The 15,485-nt window shown below is 46.3% G+C and overlaps 2 protein-coding genes across 3 annotated transcripts in view; both read right to left on the minus strand.

Annotated features, from left to right (window-relative positions):
• Positions 1–519: 519 nt before the first annotated feature.
• On the minus strand, positions 520–3,671 carry LOC146763990 (uncharacterized). The gene is made up of 2 exons (XM_085565477.1): positions 3,612–3,671; positions 520–3,070 (listed from the first exon to the last, which is right to left on the minus strand). Exon 2 carries the CDS (start codon positions 3,055–3,057, stop codon positions 2,008–2,010), a length of 1,050 nt encoding a protein of 349 aa, XP_085421603.1. The 5' UTR covers positions 3,058–3,070; positions 3,612–3,671; the 3' UTR covers positions 520–2,007.
• Positions 3,672–3,973: 302 nt separating this feature from the next.
• Positions 3,974–15,485, minus strand: part of MMP14 (matrix metallopeptidase 14) — a 33,898-nt gene continuing 22,386 nt past the window's right edge. The window contains exons 7-10 of one of the 2 annotated variants that reach the window (XM_077789904.2): positions 12,086–12,224; positions 7,861–8,011; positions 5,900–6,012; positions 3,974–4,308 (exon numbers count right to left, since the gene is read on the minus strand). In XM_077789904.2, the coding sequence (XP_077646030.2) occupies positions 3,983–4,308; positions 5,900–6,012; positions 7,861–8,011; positions 12,086–12,224 (729 nt within the window). In that variant the 3' untranslated portion in view covers positions 3,974–3,982. Of the gene's footprint in view, positions 4,309–5,899; positions 6,013–6,825; positions 7,449–7,790; positions 8,012–12,085; positions 12,225–15,485 lie in introns of those variants that run through there. The other variant, XM_085565473.1, reaches the window with a different exon arrangement.

A 15,485-nucleotide genomic window follows, 5' to 3' on the forward strand; every position in this document is an offset into this window, starting at 1 on the left:
AATGGTGATTGGGATTGGGGGTTACTGGTTTGGACTGGTTTGAACTGGTTTGGACTGGGAGGGTTCTGGACAGGTCTATGACCACGCCCACCTCATCAATATGCAAATTTATGCAAATTAGGCGTGAGATAAAATCAGTTGTGGCAATGGTGATTGGGATTGGGGGTTACTGGTTTGAACTGGTTTGAACTGGTTTGGACTGGGAGGGTTCTGGACAGGTCTATGACCACGCCCACCTCATCAATATTCAAATTTATGCAAATTAGGCGTGAGATAAAATCAGTTGTGGCAATGGTGATTGGGATTGGGGGTTACTGGTTTGGACTGGGAGGAAACTGGACACATCTATAATCACGCCCACTTCATTGATATGCAAATTTATGCAAATTATTCGTGAAATAAGAATGCTAATTGGGCTTGGGAGTGCCTGGGTTAAACTGGGCGGGAACGAGCGAATCCCTGACCCCGCCCACCTCATTACTGTGCAAATCTATGCAAACGAGACGCAGAACCAACCGAGCCAGTTTCGTTCTCTCCTTTATTAATTAACCACAATTAATTAATTATTCGCGCCCCTCCCCCCCCCCCCCGGGGGCGGGGCCTGCGCTCGGCCCCTCCCCCCCCTCCCGGCCTGCGGGAAAAGCCCCAAAAATCCCCGAAATTCCCCCAAAAAAACGACCCCAAAAACCCCAAAATTTACACGGAAAAAAAGAGAAGCCACGCCCCTCCGCCTCATTTGCATAACCCGCTGCCGTCGGCCAATCGGCGTCGGGAAGGGGCGGGGCCCGGCCCGCAGCACCAATCGATAGGGAAAGGGGCGTGGCCATGCAAATGAGGCCTGGCCAGGTGAGCCTGGGGGGGGTGTCTATGCAAATTGGGAGTTTCAAGGGCGTGTCTATGCAAATTGGGACTGTCTATGCAAATTAGGCCTGTCCAGGTGAGTCTGGGTGTGTGCCTATGCAAATTGGACGTGTCTATGCAAATTGGGATGTCCAGGTAAGTCTGGGGGCGTGTCTATGCAAATGAGGAGTGTCCAGGTGAGATTGGGGCGTGTCTATGCAAATTAGGAGTGTTCTGAGCGTGTCTATGCAAATTGGGAGTGTTGAGGGCGTGTCTATGCAAATTGGGATGTCTAGGTGAGTCTGGGGGCGTGTCTATGCAAATTGGGCATGTCAGGGGCGTGTCTATGCAAATTAGGAGTGTCCATTTGAGCCTGGCGGCGTGTCCATGCTAATTGGGAGTGTCGGGGGCGTGTCTATGCAAATTGGGCGTGACCATTGGCAAAGGGGCGTGTCTATGCAAATGGGCACGTCCATGTAAGTCAGGTGGGTGTGTCTATGCAAATTGAGCGTGTCCATTGACAAAGGGGCGTGTCCAGGTGAGTCAGGTGGGCGTGTCTATGCAAATGAGGGTGTCCATTGGCAAATGGGCGTGTCCAGGTGAGTCAGGTGGGCGTGTCTATGCAAATGGGGTGTCCATTGACAAAGGGGCGTGTCCAGGTGAGTCAGGTGGGCGTGTCTATGCAAATGAGGGTGTCCATTGACAAAGGGGCGTGTCCATGTGAGTCAGGTGGGCGTGTCTATGCAAATGGGGTGTCCATTGACAAAGGGGCGTGTCCATGTGAGTCAGGTGGGCGTGTCTATGCAAATGGGGTGTCCATTGACAAAGGGGCGTGTCCAGGTGACTCAGGTGGGCGTGTCCATGCAAATGGGGTGTCCATTGACAAAGGGTTTGTCCAATGGCAGAAGGGGCGTGTCCAATGACAAAAGGGGCGTGTCCAAGGACAGAAAGGGGCGTGTCCATGTAGAGTGGGCGTGTCCAATGACAAAAGGGGCGTGTCCATTGACAAAGGGGCGTGTCCATTGACAAAAGGGGCGTGTCCATTGACAAAAGGGGCGTGTCCATTGACAAAGGGGGCGCGTCCAATGACAGAAAGGGGCGTGTCCATGTAAAGTGGGCGTGTCCATTGACAAAAGGGGCGTGTCCATTTACAAAGGGGCGTGTCCATTAACAAAGGGGCGTGTCCATGTAGAGTGGGCGTGTCCATGTAGAGTGGGTGTGTCCATTGATAGAAGGGGCGTGTCCATGTAAAGTGGGCGTGTCCATTGACAAAAGGGGCGTGTCCATTAACAAAGGGGCGTGTCCATGTAGAGTGGGCGTGTCCATTGACAAAAGGGCGTGTCCAAGGACAGAAAGGGGCGTGTCCATTGACAATGGGGCGTGTCCAATGGCAGAAGGGGCGTGTCCATTGACAAAGGGGCGTGTCCATGTAGAGTGGGCGTGTCCAGTCACAAAAGGGGCGTGTCCATTGACAAAGGGGCGTGTCCATTGACAAAAGGGGCGTGTCCAATGACAAAAGGGGCGTGTCCATGTAGAGTGGGCGTGTCCAATGTCAAAGGGGCGTGTCCATGTAGAGTGGGCGTGTCCATTGACAAAGAGGCGTGTCCATTGGCAAAAGGGGCGTGTCCATGTAGAATGGGCGTGTCCATTGACAAAGGGGCGTGTCCATTGACAAAGGGGCGTGTCCATTGACAAAGGGGCGTGTCCAATGGCAGAAGGGGCGTGTCCATTGACAAAAGGGGCGTGTCCAATGACAAAAGGGGCGTGTCCAACGGCAGAAGGGGCGTGTCCAATGACAGAAAGGGGCGTGTCCATTGACAAAGGGGCGTGACCATTGACAAAGGGGCGTGTCCATTGAGAAAGGGGCGTGTCCATTGACAAAGGGGCGTGTCCATTGACAATGGGGCGTGTCCATTGACAAAGGGGCGCGTCCATTAACAAAGGGGCGTGTCCATGTAGAGTGGGCGTGTCCATTGACAAAAGGGCGTGTCCAAGGACAGAAAGGGGCGTGTCCATTGACAAAGGGGCGTGTCCAATGGCAGAAGGGGCGTGTCCATTGACAAAGGGGCGTGTCCAATGACAGAAAGGGGCGTGTCCATGTAGAGTGGGTGTGTCCATTGACAGAAGGGGCGTGTCCATGCAAATGAGGATATCATTTGATAGAGTGGCGTGTCCAATGAAGAGTGGGCGTGTCCATTGACAAAGGGGCGTGTCCATTGACAAAGGGGCGTGTCCATTGACAAAAGGGGCGTGTCCATGTAGAGTGGGCGTGTCCATTGACAAAAGGGGCGTGTCCATTGACAAAGGGGCGTGTCCATGTAGAGTGGGCGTGTCCATGTAGAGTGGGAGTGTCCATTGACAGAAGGGGCGTGTCCAATGACAAAAGGGGCGTGTCCATGTAGAGTGGGTGTGTCCAATGACAAAAGGGGCGTGTCCATTGACAAAGAGGCGTGTCCATGTAGAGTGGGCGTGTCCATGTAAAGTGGGCGTGTCCATTGACAGAAGGGGCGTGTCCATGTAGAGTGGGCGTGTCCATTGACAGAAGGGGCGTGTCCATTGACAGAAGGGGCGTGTCCATGCAAATGAGGGTGTCATTTGATAGAGGGGCGTGTCCATTGACAAAGGGGCGTGTCCAATGACAAAGGGGCGTGTCCATTGACAAAGGGGCGTGTCCATTGACAGAAGGGGCGTGTCAAATGACAGAAAGGGGCGTGTCCATTGACAAAGGGGCGTGTCCATTGACAAAGGGGCGTGTCCATGTAGAGTGGCCTTGTCCATTGACAAAGGGGCGTGTCCATTGACAAAAGGGGCGTGTCCATGTAGAGTGGGCGTGTACATTGACAAAAGGGGCGTGTCCATTGACAAAGGGGCGTGTCCATTGACAAAAGGGGCGTGTCCAATGACAGAAAGGGGCGTGTCCATGTATAGTGGGCGTGTCCATTGACAAAAGGGACGTGTCCAATGGCAGAAGGGGCGTGTCCATTGACAAAGGGGCGTGTCCAATGACAGAAAGGGGCGTGTCCAAGGACAGAAAGGGGCGTGTCCATGTAGAGTGGGCGTGTCCATTGACAAAAGGGGCGTGTCCATTGACAAAAGGGGCGTGTCCAAGGACAGAAAGGGGCGTGTCCACGCGAACGGCGCCCTAGACGCGCGGCAGCAGCGAGCGCTGGCACCGGCGCAGCCGGGCGTGCGCGGCGGCCCCGCGGCGCCGCCAGAGCACGGCCCCGCCCCCCAGCAGCCCGGCCAATCCCAGCAGCGCCAGCGGCGCCGCCAGCGCCCCCGGCCCCGCCCCCAGCGCCAGCACCACCACCTCGGCGTCCTCACCTGCGGCAGGTGAGGGGCGGGGCGGGGCGGGGCCGCCGCAGCCCAGCCAATCGCGCAGCGCCGACTTGGGGTGGCCGGGCAGCGGCCGCAGGGCGGCGTTGTCGAACTTCCAGTACAGGTGGGAGCGGTAGAAGTAGGTGTAGGCTGGAGGGGGGGAACTGGTTTGGACTGGGAGGGACTGGGAGGGACTGGGAGGGACTGGGAGGGAACTGGGAGGAACTGGGAGGGACTGGGAGGGACTGGGAGGGACTGGGAGGGAACTGGGAGGGAACTGGGAGGAACTGGTTTATACTGGGAGGGAACTGGGAGGGACTGGGAGGGAACTGGGAGGGACTGGGAGGAACTGGGAGGGAACTGGGAGGGACTGGGAGGGACTGGGAGGGACTGGGAGGGAACTGGGAGGGAACTGGGAGGGACTGGGAGGGAACTGGTTTGGACTGGGAGGAACTGGGAGGGACTGGGAGGGACTGGGAGGGAACTGGGAGGGAACTGGGAGGGACTGGGAGGGAACTGGTTTGGACTGGGAGGAACTGGGAGGGACTGGGAGGGAACTGGGAGGGAACTGGGAGGGACTTGGAGGGAACTGGTTTGGACTGGGAGGGACTGGGAGGGAGTGGGGGGAACTGGGAGGGACTGGGAGGAACTGGGAGGGACTGGGAGGGACTGGGAGGGAACTGGGGGGAACTGGGAGGGACTGGGAGGGACTGGGAGGGACTGGGAGGAACTGGGAGGGACTGGGAGGGACTGGGAGGGAGTGGGGGGAACTGGGAGGGACTGGGAGGGAACTGGGAGGGACTGGGAGGGAACTGGGAGGGAGTGGGGGGAACTGGGAGGGACTGGGAGGGAACTGGGAGGGAACTGGTTTATACTGGGAGGGACTGGGATCAAACTGGGATAAACTGGGAGGGGATTTTGGGGATTTTTGGGGTAAATTTGGGGGATTTTTGGGGTGAATTTTTGGGGGGATTTTTAGGGTGAATTTCGGGAATTTTGGCAGTAAATTCAGGGATTTTGGGGTAAATTTGGAGATTCTGGGGTGAATTGGGGGATTTTGGGTTAAACTCGGTGATTTGGGGTAAATTTGGGGATTTTTGGGATAAATTTGGGGATTTGGGGGTAAATTTGGGGATTTTGGGGGTAAATTCAGGGTTTTGGGGGTAAATTTAGGGATTTTGGGTTAAACTCGGTGATTTGGGGGTAAATTTGGGGATTTTTGGGATAAATTTGGGGATTTGGGGGTAAATTTGGGGATTTTTTGGGTAAATTTGGGGATTTTGGGGTAAATTTGGGGATTTTGGGGTGAATTTAGGGATTTTGGGGTAAATTTGGGTATTTTTGGGGTAAATTCGAGGATTTTTGGGGTAAATTTGGGGATTTTTTGGGTAAATTCGGGGATTTTGGGGTAAATTTAGGGATTTTGGGGTAAATTTGGGTATTTTTGGGGTAAATTCGAGGATTTTTGGGGTAAATTTGGGGATTTTTTGGGTAAATTCGGGGATTTTGGGGTAAATTTGGGGATTTTTGGGTAAATTCGGGGATTTTGGGGTAAATTCGAGGATTTTTGGGGTAAATTTGAGGATTTTTGGGTAAATTCGGGGATTTTGGGGTGAATTTAGGGATTTTGGGTTAAACTCGGGGATTTTGGGGTGAATTGGGGTATTTTTGGGTTAAACTCGGGGATTTTGGGTTAAACTCGGGGATTTTGGGGTGAATTGGGGCATTTTTGGGGTCTCACCCTCGTCGGGGCCCATGAAGGCTCCGCGGGGGCCCGGGGGGACCCCCCAGACCTCGATGCTCTTGGGGTACTCGGGGTCCACGGCCCCCAGCGCCTCGTTGAAGCGGTAATACCTGGAAATTCGGGCAAAATTTGGGGGATTTTGGGGAAAAAAATCTGGGAAAATTTGGGGGATTTTGGGGAAAAAAAATCCGGGAAAATTTGGGGGATTTTGGGGAAAAAAATTCGGGAAAATTTGGGGGATTTTGGGGAAAAAATTCGGGAAAATTTGGGGGATTTTGGGGAAAAAATTCGGGAAAATTTGGGGGATTTTGGGGAAAAAAAAATCCCGGAAAATTGGCAAAGATTCGGGAGGTTTTGGGGAAAATCGGGGGAAATTTGGGGGATTTGGGGGAAAATCAGGAAATTTGGGGGATTTTGGGAAAAATCGGGGAAATTTTGGGGGATTTTGGGGAAAATCAGGGAAATTTGGGGGATTTTGGGAAGAATCGGGGGAAATCTGCAATAATTTGGGGGATTTTGGGAAAAATTCAGGAAAATTTGAGGGATTTTGGGAGGAGTTTGGGAAATTTGGGAGGAATTTGGGGGAAATTCGGGCTGAATTTGGGGGATTTGAGGGAAAATCTGGGAAAATCAGCGAAGATTTGGGAGGTTTTGGGAAATTTCGGGGGAATTTGGGGGAATTTGGGGGATTTTGGGAAAATTTGCAGAAATTTGGGAGATTTTGGGGGGAGCTTGGGACATTTGGGAGGAAAATCGGGGAAAATCTACAAAAATTTGGGAGATTTTGGGAAATTTGGGAGGAATTTTGGGGGAACTTTAAGGGGAATTTGGGGGGTTTGGGGAGAATTCCGGAATTTTGGGGGAAATTTGAGGGATTTGAGGGGGTTTGGGGGGATTTTGGGGGAATTTGGTAAAATTTTGGGTTTTGGGGGGAATTTCAGAGAAAATTTGGGGGGAATTTGGGGGATTTTGGGGGTCCCAAAAGGTCCCAAGGGAAAGGTCCTGGAAGGTGCAGAAAAAGCCCCAAAATAAGCCCAGACAGGTCCTGAAAGATCCATAAAAAGCCTCGAAAATTCCAGAAAAATTCCAAGAAATTCCCGGAAGGTCCCGGAAGGTTCCGGAAGGTGCAGAAAGGTCCTGGAAGGTGCAGAAAGGTCCCAAAAGGTGCAGAAATAGCCCCAAAAAGAGCCCAGACAGGTCCTGAAAGATGCATTAAAAAATCCAGAAAATTCCAGAAAATTCCAGAAAAATTCCCAGAAGGTCCCAGAAGGTCCCAGAAGGTTCAGAAAGGTCCTGGAAGGTGCAGAAAGTTCCCAAAAGGTCCTGAAAGGTGCAGAAATAGCCCCCAAAAGAGCCCAGAAAGGTCCTGAAAGATGCATTTTAAAAATCCAGAAAATTCCAGAAAAATTCCCAGAAATTCCCAGAAGATCCCAGAAGGTTCAGAAAGGTCCTGGAAGGTCCAGAAAGTTCCCAAAAGGTCCTGAAAGGTGCAGAAATAGCCCCAAAAAGAGCCCAGACAGGTCCTGAAAGATGCATAAAAAGCCTCAAAAATTCCAGAAAAATTCCAGAAAAATTCCCAGAAATTCCCAGAAGGTTCCAGAAGGTTCACAAAGGTCCTGGAAGGTGCATAAAGGTCCTGGAAGGTGCAGAAATATTCTGAAAGGTGCAGAAATAGCCCCAAAAAGAGCCCAGACAGGTCCTGAAAGATGCATAAAAAATCCAGAAAATTCCAGAAAAATTCCCGAAAATTCCCAGAAATTCCCGGAATTTCCCAGAAGGTTCAGAAAGGTCCTGGAAGGTGCATAAAGGTCCTGGAAGGTGCAGAAATATTCTGAAAGGTGCAGAAATAGCCCCAAAAAGAGCCCAGAAAGGTCCTGAAAGATGCATAAAAAAATCCAGAAAATTCCAGAAAAATTCCCAGAAATTCCCGGAAGGTTCCGGAAGGTTCCGGCACACACTTGTCGCCCCGGAAGAGGTAGGTGTGGCCGCTGGGCAGCCAGAGCAGGGCGGCGTCCAGGCGGTCACCGGGGACGCCGCGGCCGAGCTCGGCCAGGGGCCGGGGGTAGCCGGGGGCCAGGACGCCCTCGTCGAACACCCAGTGCCGGGAGCCTGAAATGGGGCAAAAAAGGTCAAAATCGGGCAAAAAACGCCGAAAAAAACGAGCCGGGCCAAGCCCGGGTGCGGCCAGGAATGGGGGAAAAATCGGCCGGGATTGGGTAAAAATTGGAGGTGAAATGGGCGCAAAAAAGGTCGAAAATTGTCGTGGAGTTGTCGGAAATTTCACGCCAAAATTCACCCAGAATCGGCCAAAAATTCACCCAGGATGGCCCAAAAAATCAGCCAAAAATTCACCCAGAATGAGCCAAAAATTCAGCCCAAAATTCACCCAGAATGACCCAAAAATTCACCCAGAATGACCCAAAAAATCAGCCAAAAATTCACCCACAATGACCCAAAAATTCAGCCCAAAATTCACCCAGGATGGCCCAAAAATTCACCCAGAATGACCCAAAAAATCAGCGAAAGATTCACCCAGAATTGCCAAAAAAATCAGCCCAAAATTCACCCAGAATGACCCAAAAATTCACCCCAAAATTCACCCAGAATTGCCAAAAAAATCAGCCCAAAATTCACCAAGAATGACCCAAAATTCAGCCCAAAATTCACACAGAATTTCCCAAAATTCAGCCCAAAATTCACCCAGAATTACCCAAAAATTCACCCAAAAATTCACCCAGAATGACCCAAAAATTCACCTCAAAACTCACCCAGAATTGCTCAAAATTCACCCAGAATGACCCAAAAATTCACCCCAAAATTCACCCAAAATTCACCCAGAATGACCCAAAAATTCACCCAGAATCATCCAAAAATTCACCCCAAAATTCACCCAGAATGACCCAAAAATTCACCCAGAATTACCCAAAATTTCACCCCAAAATTCACCCAAAATGACCCAAAGATTCACCCCAAAATGCCAAAAACAATCACCCCAAAATGGCCCAAAAGTCGCCCAGACTTCACCAAAAATTCAACTTAAAATTCACCCAAAATAGCCCAAAATTAACCCTGAAATTGCCCCAAAATCGCCCAAAATTTCACCCCAAAAATCGCCCAGAGCGACCCAAAAATTCACCCAGAATCACCAAAAAAATCACCCCAAAAGTCGCCCAAAATTACCCAAAATTCACCCCAAAAGCCAAATAAACCCCAATAAATCCCAATTAAATCTGATCAAATTAAATCTCATTAAAATCTGATAAAACCCAATTAAATCCCAATAAACCCCAATTAAATCCCCATGAAACCCAAATAAACCCCAATAAAACCCAATTAAAACCCAATAAATCCCCAATTAAATCCCAATTAAACCCAATTAAAACCCCAATAAAACCCCAATTAAATCCCAATAAAACCCAATTAAAACCCCAATAAAACCCCAATAAATCCCAATAAAACCCAATTAAATCCCAATAAAACCCAATTAAATCCCCATAAAAACCAAATAAACCCCAATAAAACCCAATTAAAACCCCAATAAAACCCCAATTAAATCCCAATAAAACCCAATTAAAACCCCAATAAATCCCAATAAAACCCAATTAAAACCCAATAAAATCCAATTAAACCCAAATAAAACCCCAATAAAACCCCAATAAATCCCAATTAAATTCCAATAATTCCCAAAAAAACCCAATAAAATCCAATAAAAACCCCATAAAATCCCTATAAAATCCAATTAAATCTGAATAAAAACCCAATTAAATACCAATAAAACCCAATTAAACCCCAATTAAAACCCAATAACACCCCAATAAATCCCAATTAAATTCCAATAAATCCCAATAAAACCCAATTAAAACCCAATTAAAACCCAATAAAACCCCAATAAAACCCAATTAAACCCCAATAAAATCTCAATAAAACCTAATTAAACCAAATTAAAACCCAATAAATCCCAATAAAACCCCAATAAAACCCCAATTAAATCCCAATAAAACCCAATTAAACCCCAATAAAATCTCAATAAATCCCAATAAAACCCAATTAAAACCCAATAAAACCCAATTAAAACCCAATTAAACCCCAATTAAACCCCAATTAAAACCCAATAACACCCCAATAAATCCCAATTAAATTCCAATAAATCGCAATAAAACCCAATTAAAACCCAATAAATCCCAATAAAACCCCATCAAACCCCAATAAAATCCCAAATAATTCCCAAAAAACCCCAAAACCGCCGGAATTCGCCCCAAAAACCTTTGAAGAAGACGAATTTGCCGTCGCTCCTCTCGTGTCCCAAATAAACCCCAAGAAATCTCAATAAAACCCAATTAAATCCCAATAAAACCCCAATAAAACCCCAATAAAATCCCAATAAATCCCAATAAAATCAAATTAAACCCCAAGAAATCCCAATAAAACCCAATAAAATCCAATTAATCCCAAATAAATCCCAATAAATCCAATAAAATCCCAATAAAACCCAATTAAAATCCAATAAAACCCAATAAATCCCCATTAAAACCCGATAAAATATCAATAAATCCCAATAAAACCCAATTAAACCGCAATAAAATCTCAATAAATCCCAATAAAACCCAATTAAAACCCAATTAAACCCCAATTAAAACCCAATAAAACCCCAATAAATCCCAATTAAATTCCAATAAATCGCAATAAAACCCAATTAAACCCCAATAAAATCTCAATAAAACCTAATTAAACCAAATTAAAACCCAATAAATCCCAATAAAACCCCAATAAAACCCCAATTAAATCCCAATAAAACCCAATTAAAACCCAATAAAATCTCAATAAATCCCAATAAAACCCAATTAAAACCCAATAAAACCCAATTAAAACCCAATTAAACCCCAATTAAAACCCAATAACACCCCAATAAATCCCAATTAAATTCCAATAAATCGCAATAAAACCCAATTAAACCCCAATAAAACCCCATCAAACCCCAATAAAATCCCAAATAATTCCCAAAAAAACCCCAAAACCGCCGGAATTCGCCCCAAAAACCTTTGAAGAAGACGAATTTGCCGTCGCTCCTCTCGTGTCCCAAATAAACCCCAAGAAATCCCAATAAAACCCAATTAAATCCCAATAAAACCCCAATAAAACCCCAATAAAATCCCAATAAAATCCAATAAAACCCCAATAAAACCCAATTAAAATCCAATAAAACCCAATAAATCCCCATTAAAACCCGATAAAATATCAATAAATCCCAATAAAACCCAATAAAACCCCAATAAAACCCCAATAAATCCCAATTAAATTCCAATAAATCGCAATAAAACCCAATTAAACCCCAATAAAATCTCAATAAAACCTAATTAAACCAAATTAAAACCCAATAAATCCCAATAAAACCCCAATAAAACCCCAATTAAATCCCAATAAAACCCAATTAAAACCCAATAAAATCTCAATAAATCCCAATAAAACCCAATTAAAACCCAATAAAACCCAATTAAAACCCAATTAAACCCCAATTAAAACCCAATAACACCCCAATAAATCCCAATTAAATTCCAATAAATCCCAATAAAACCCAATTAAAACCCAATAAATCCCAATAAAACCCCATCAAACCCCAATAAAATCCCAAATAATTCCCAAAAAACCCCAAAACCGCCGGAATTCGCCCCAAAAACCTTTGAAGAAGACGAATTTGCCGTCGCTCCTCTCGTGTCCCAAATAAACCCCAAGAAATCCCAATAAAACCCAATAAATCCCAATAAATCCCAATAAAACCCCAATAAATCCCAATAAAATCCAATAAAACCCAATTAAAATCCAATAAAACCCAACAAATCCCCATTAAAACCCAATAAAATCTCAATAAATCCCAATAAAACCCTATTAAACCCCAATAAAATCTCAATAAATCCCAATTAAATTCCAATAAATCGCAATAAAACCCAATTAAACCCCAATAAAATCTCAATAAAACCTAATTAAACCAAATTAAAACCCAATAAATCCCAATAAAACCCTAATAAAACCCCAATTAAATCCCAATAAAACCCAATAAAACCCCAATAAATCCCAATAAAACCCAATTAAAACCCAATAAATCCCAATAAAACCCCATCAAACCCCAATAAAATCCCAAATAATTCCCAAAAAACCCCAAAACCGCCGGAATTCGCCCCAAAAAACCTTTGAAGAAGACGAATTTGCCGTCGCTCCTCTCGTAGGCGGCGTCGATGCTCGGGGGGAGCCCGACCCAGAAGTGCCCGATGGGCAGCGGGTAGCCGGGCATCAGCTGCCCCCCGCGCAGGCGCCAGAACCAGCGCTCCTGGGGGGAAAAATTAATTAAATTGGGGTGAAAAAGGGGGAAATTGGGAAAAAACGGGGAAAAACGGTGAAAAAACGGGGAAAAACGGTGAAAAAATGGCCAAAAAACGGGTGAAATTGGGGAAAAAATGGGGGGAAAATTGGGACCAAAATGGCCGCCAGAAGCAGCGCTTCTGGGGGGAAATTATGAATTAAATTGGGGTGAAAAAGGGGGAAATTGGGAAAAAACGGGGAAAAACAGTGAAAAAACGAGGAAAAACGGTGAAAAAATGGCCAAAAAATGGGGGAAAATGGGGAAAAAATGGGGGGAAAATTGGGACCAAAATGGCCGCCAGAAGCAGTGCTCCTGGGGGGAAAATATGAATTAAATTGGGGTGAAAAAGGGGGAAATTGGGAAAAAATGGGGGAAAACAGTGAAAAAATGGGGGAAAATGGTGAAAAAATGGCCAAAAAATGGGGGAAATTGGGGAAAAAATGGGGGGAAAATTGGGACCAAAATGGCCGCCAGAAGCAGCGCTCCTGGGGGGAAAATATGAATTAAATTGGGGTGAAAATGGGGGAAATTGGGAAAAAACGGGGAAAACGGTGAAAAAATGGGGAAAAACGGTGAAAAAATGGCCAAAAAATGGGGGAAATTGGGGAAAAAATGGGGGAAAATTGGGACCAAAATGGCCGCCAGAAGCAGCGCTCCTGGGGGGAAAATATGAATTAAATTGGGGTGAAAAAGGGGGAAATTGGGAAAAAACGGGGGAAAACGGTGAAAAAATGGGGAAAAACGGTGAAAAAATGGCCAAAAAATGGGGGAAATTGGGGAAAAAATGGGGGGAAATATGAACCAAAATGGCCGCCAGAAGCAGCGCTCCTGGGGGGAAAATATGATTAAAATTGGGGGGAAAAAGGGGGAAATTGGGAAAAAACGGGGGAAAACGGTGAAAAAATGGGGGAAATGGGGAAAAAATGGCCAAAAAATGGGGGAAATTGGGGGAAAATGGGGGGAAATATGAACCAAAATGGCCGCCAGAAGCAGCGCTCCTGGGGGGGAAATATATGAATTAAATTGGGGTGAAAAAGGGGGAAATTGGGAAAAAATGGGGGAAAACGGTGAAAAAACGGGGAAAAACGGTGAAAAAATGGCCAAAAAATGGGGAAAAAATGGGGGGAAAATTGGGACCAAAATGGCCGCCAGAAGCAGCGCTCCTGGGGGGGAAATATATGAATTAAATTGGGGTGAAAAAGGTGGAAATTGGGAAAAAACGGGGGGAAAACGGTGAAAAATGAGGAAAAATGGTGAAAAAATGGCCAAAAAATGGGGGAAAATGGGGAAAAAATGGGGGGAAAATTGGGACCAAAATGGCCGCCAGAAGCAGCGCTTCTGGGGGGAAAATATGAATTAAATTGGGGTGAAAATGGGGGAAATTGGGAAAAAATGAGGGAAAACGGTGAAAAAATGGGGAAAAATGGTGAAAAAATGGCCAAAAAATGGGGGAAAATGGGGAAAAAATGGGGGGAAAATTGGGACCAAAATGGCCGCCAGAAGCAGCGCTCCTGGGGGGGAAATATATGAATTAAATTGGGGTGAAAATGGGGGAAATTGGGAAAAAACGGGGAAAACGGTGAAAAAATGGGGGAAAATGGTGAAAAAATGGCCAAAAAATGGGGGAAATTGGGGAAAAAATGGGGGGAAAATTGGGACCAAAATGGCCGCCAGAAGCAGCGCTCCTGGGGGGGAAATATATGATTAAAATTGGGGGAAAAAGGGGGAAATTGGGAAAAAACGGGGAAAACGGTGAAAAAATGGGGGAAAATGGTGAAAAAATGGCCAAAAAATGGGGGAAATTGGGGAAAAAATTGGGACAAAATGGCCGCCAGAAGCAGCGCTCCTGGGGGGGGAAATATGAATTAAATTGGGGTGAAAAAGGGGGAAATTGGGAAAAAATGGGGGAAAACGGTGAAAAAATGGGGGGAAATGGTGAAAAAATGGCCAAAAAATGGGGGAAATTGGGGAAAAATGGGGGGAAATATGAACCAAAATGGCCGCCAGAAGCAGCGCTCCTGGGGGGGAAATATATGAATTAAATTGGGGTGAAAATGGGGGAAATAGGGAAAAAATGGGGAAAAACGGTGAAAAAATGGGGAAAACGGTGAAAAAATGGCCAAAAAATGGGGGAAAATGGGGAAAAAATGGGGGGAAATAGGGACAAAAATGGCCGCCAGAAGCAGCGCTCCTGGGGGGAAAATAGAAATTAAATTGGGGTGAAAAAGGGGGAATTTGGGAAAAAATGGGGGAAAATGAGGAAAAATGGGAGGAAAATGGTGAAAAAATGGCCAAAAAGTGGGGAAAAACGGTGAAAAAATGGGGGGAAAATTGGGACCAAAATGGCCGCCAGAAGCAGCGCTCCTGGGGGGAAAATATGAATTAAATTGGGGTGAAAAAGGGGGAAATTGGGAGAAAACGGGGAAAAACGGGAAAAAAAGGTGAAAAAATGACCAAAAAATGGGGAAAAAATGTGGGGAAAATTGGGACCAAAATGGCCGCCAGAAGCAGCGCTCCTGGGGGGAAATATGAATTAAATTGGGGTGAAAATGGGGGAAATTGGGAAAAAACGGGGAAAAACGGGAAAAAAAGGTGAAGAAATGGAGAAAAATGGTGAAAAAATGACCAAAAAATGGGGGAAAAATGGGGAAAAAATTGGGACCAAAATGGCCGCCAGAAGCAGCGCTCCTGGGGGGAAAAAGGAATTAAATTGGGGTGAAAAAGGGGGAATTTGGGAAAAAATGGGGAAAAACGGTGAAAAAATGGGGGAAAATGGTGAAAAAATGGCCAAAAAATGGGGAAAAAATGGGGGGAAAATTGGGACCAAAATGGCCGCCAGAAGTAGCGCTCCTGGGGGGAAAATATGAATTAAATTGGGGTGAAAAAGGGGGAAATTGGGAAAAAACGGGGGAAAATGGTGAAAAAATGGGGGAAAATGGGGAAAAAATGGCCAAAAAATGGGGAAAAAAGGGGAAAAAATGGGGGGAAAATTGGGACCAAAATGGCCGCCAGAAGCAGCGCTCCTGGGGGGAAAATATGAATTAAATTGGGGTGAAAAAGGGGGAATTTGGGAAAAAATGGGGGAAAACGGTGAAAAAATGGGGAAAAATGGTGAAAAATGGCCAAAAAATGGGGGAAAATGGGGAAAAAATGGGGGGAAAATTGGGACCAAAATGGCCGCCAGAACCAGCGCTCCTGGGGGGAAAATATGATTAAAATTGGGGGAAA

Source organism: Lonchura striata, chromosome 36 (genome assembly GCF_050655825.1).
Source record: "Lonchura striata isolate lonStrDom1 chromosome 36, ASM5065582v1, whole genome shotgun sequence".
NCBI classification, from domain to species: Eukaryota; Metazoa; Chordata; class Aves; order Passeriformes; family Estrildidae; genus Lonchura; species Lonchura striata.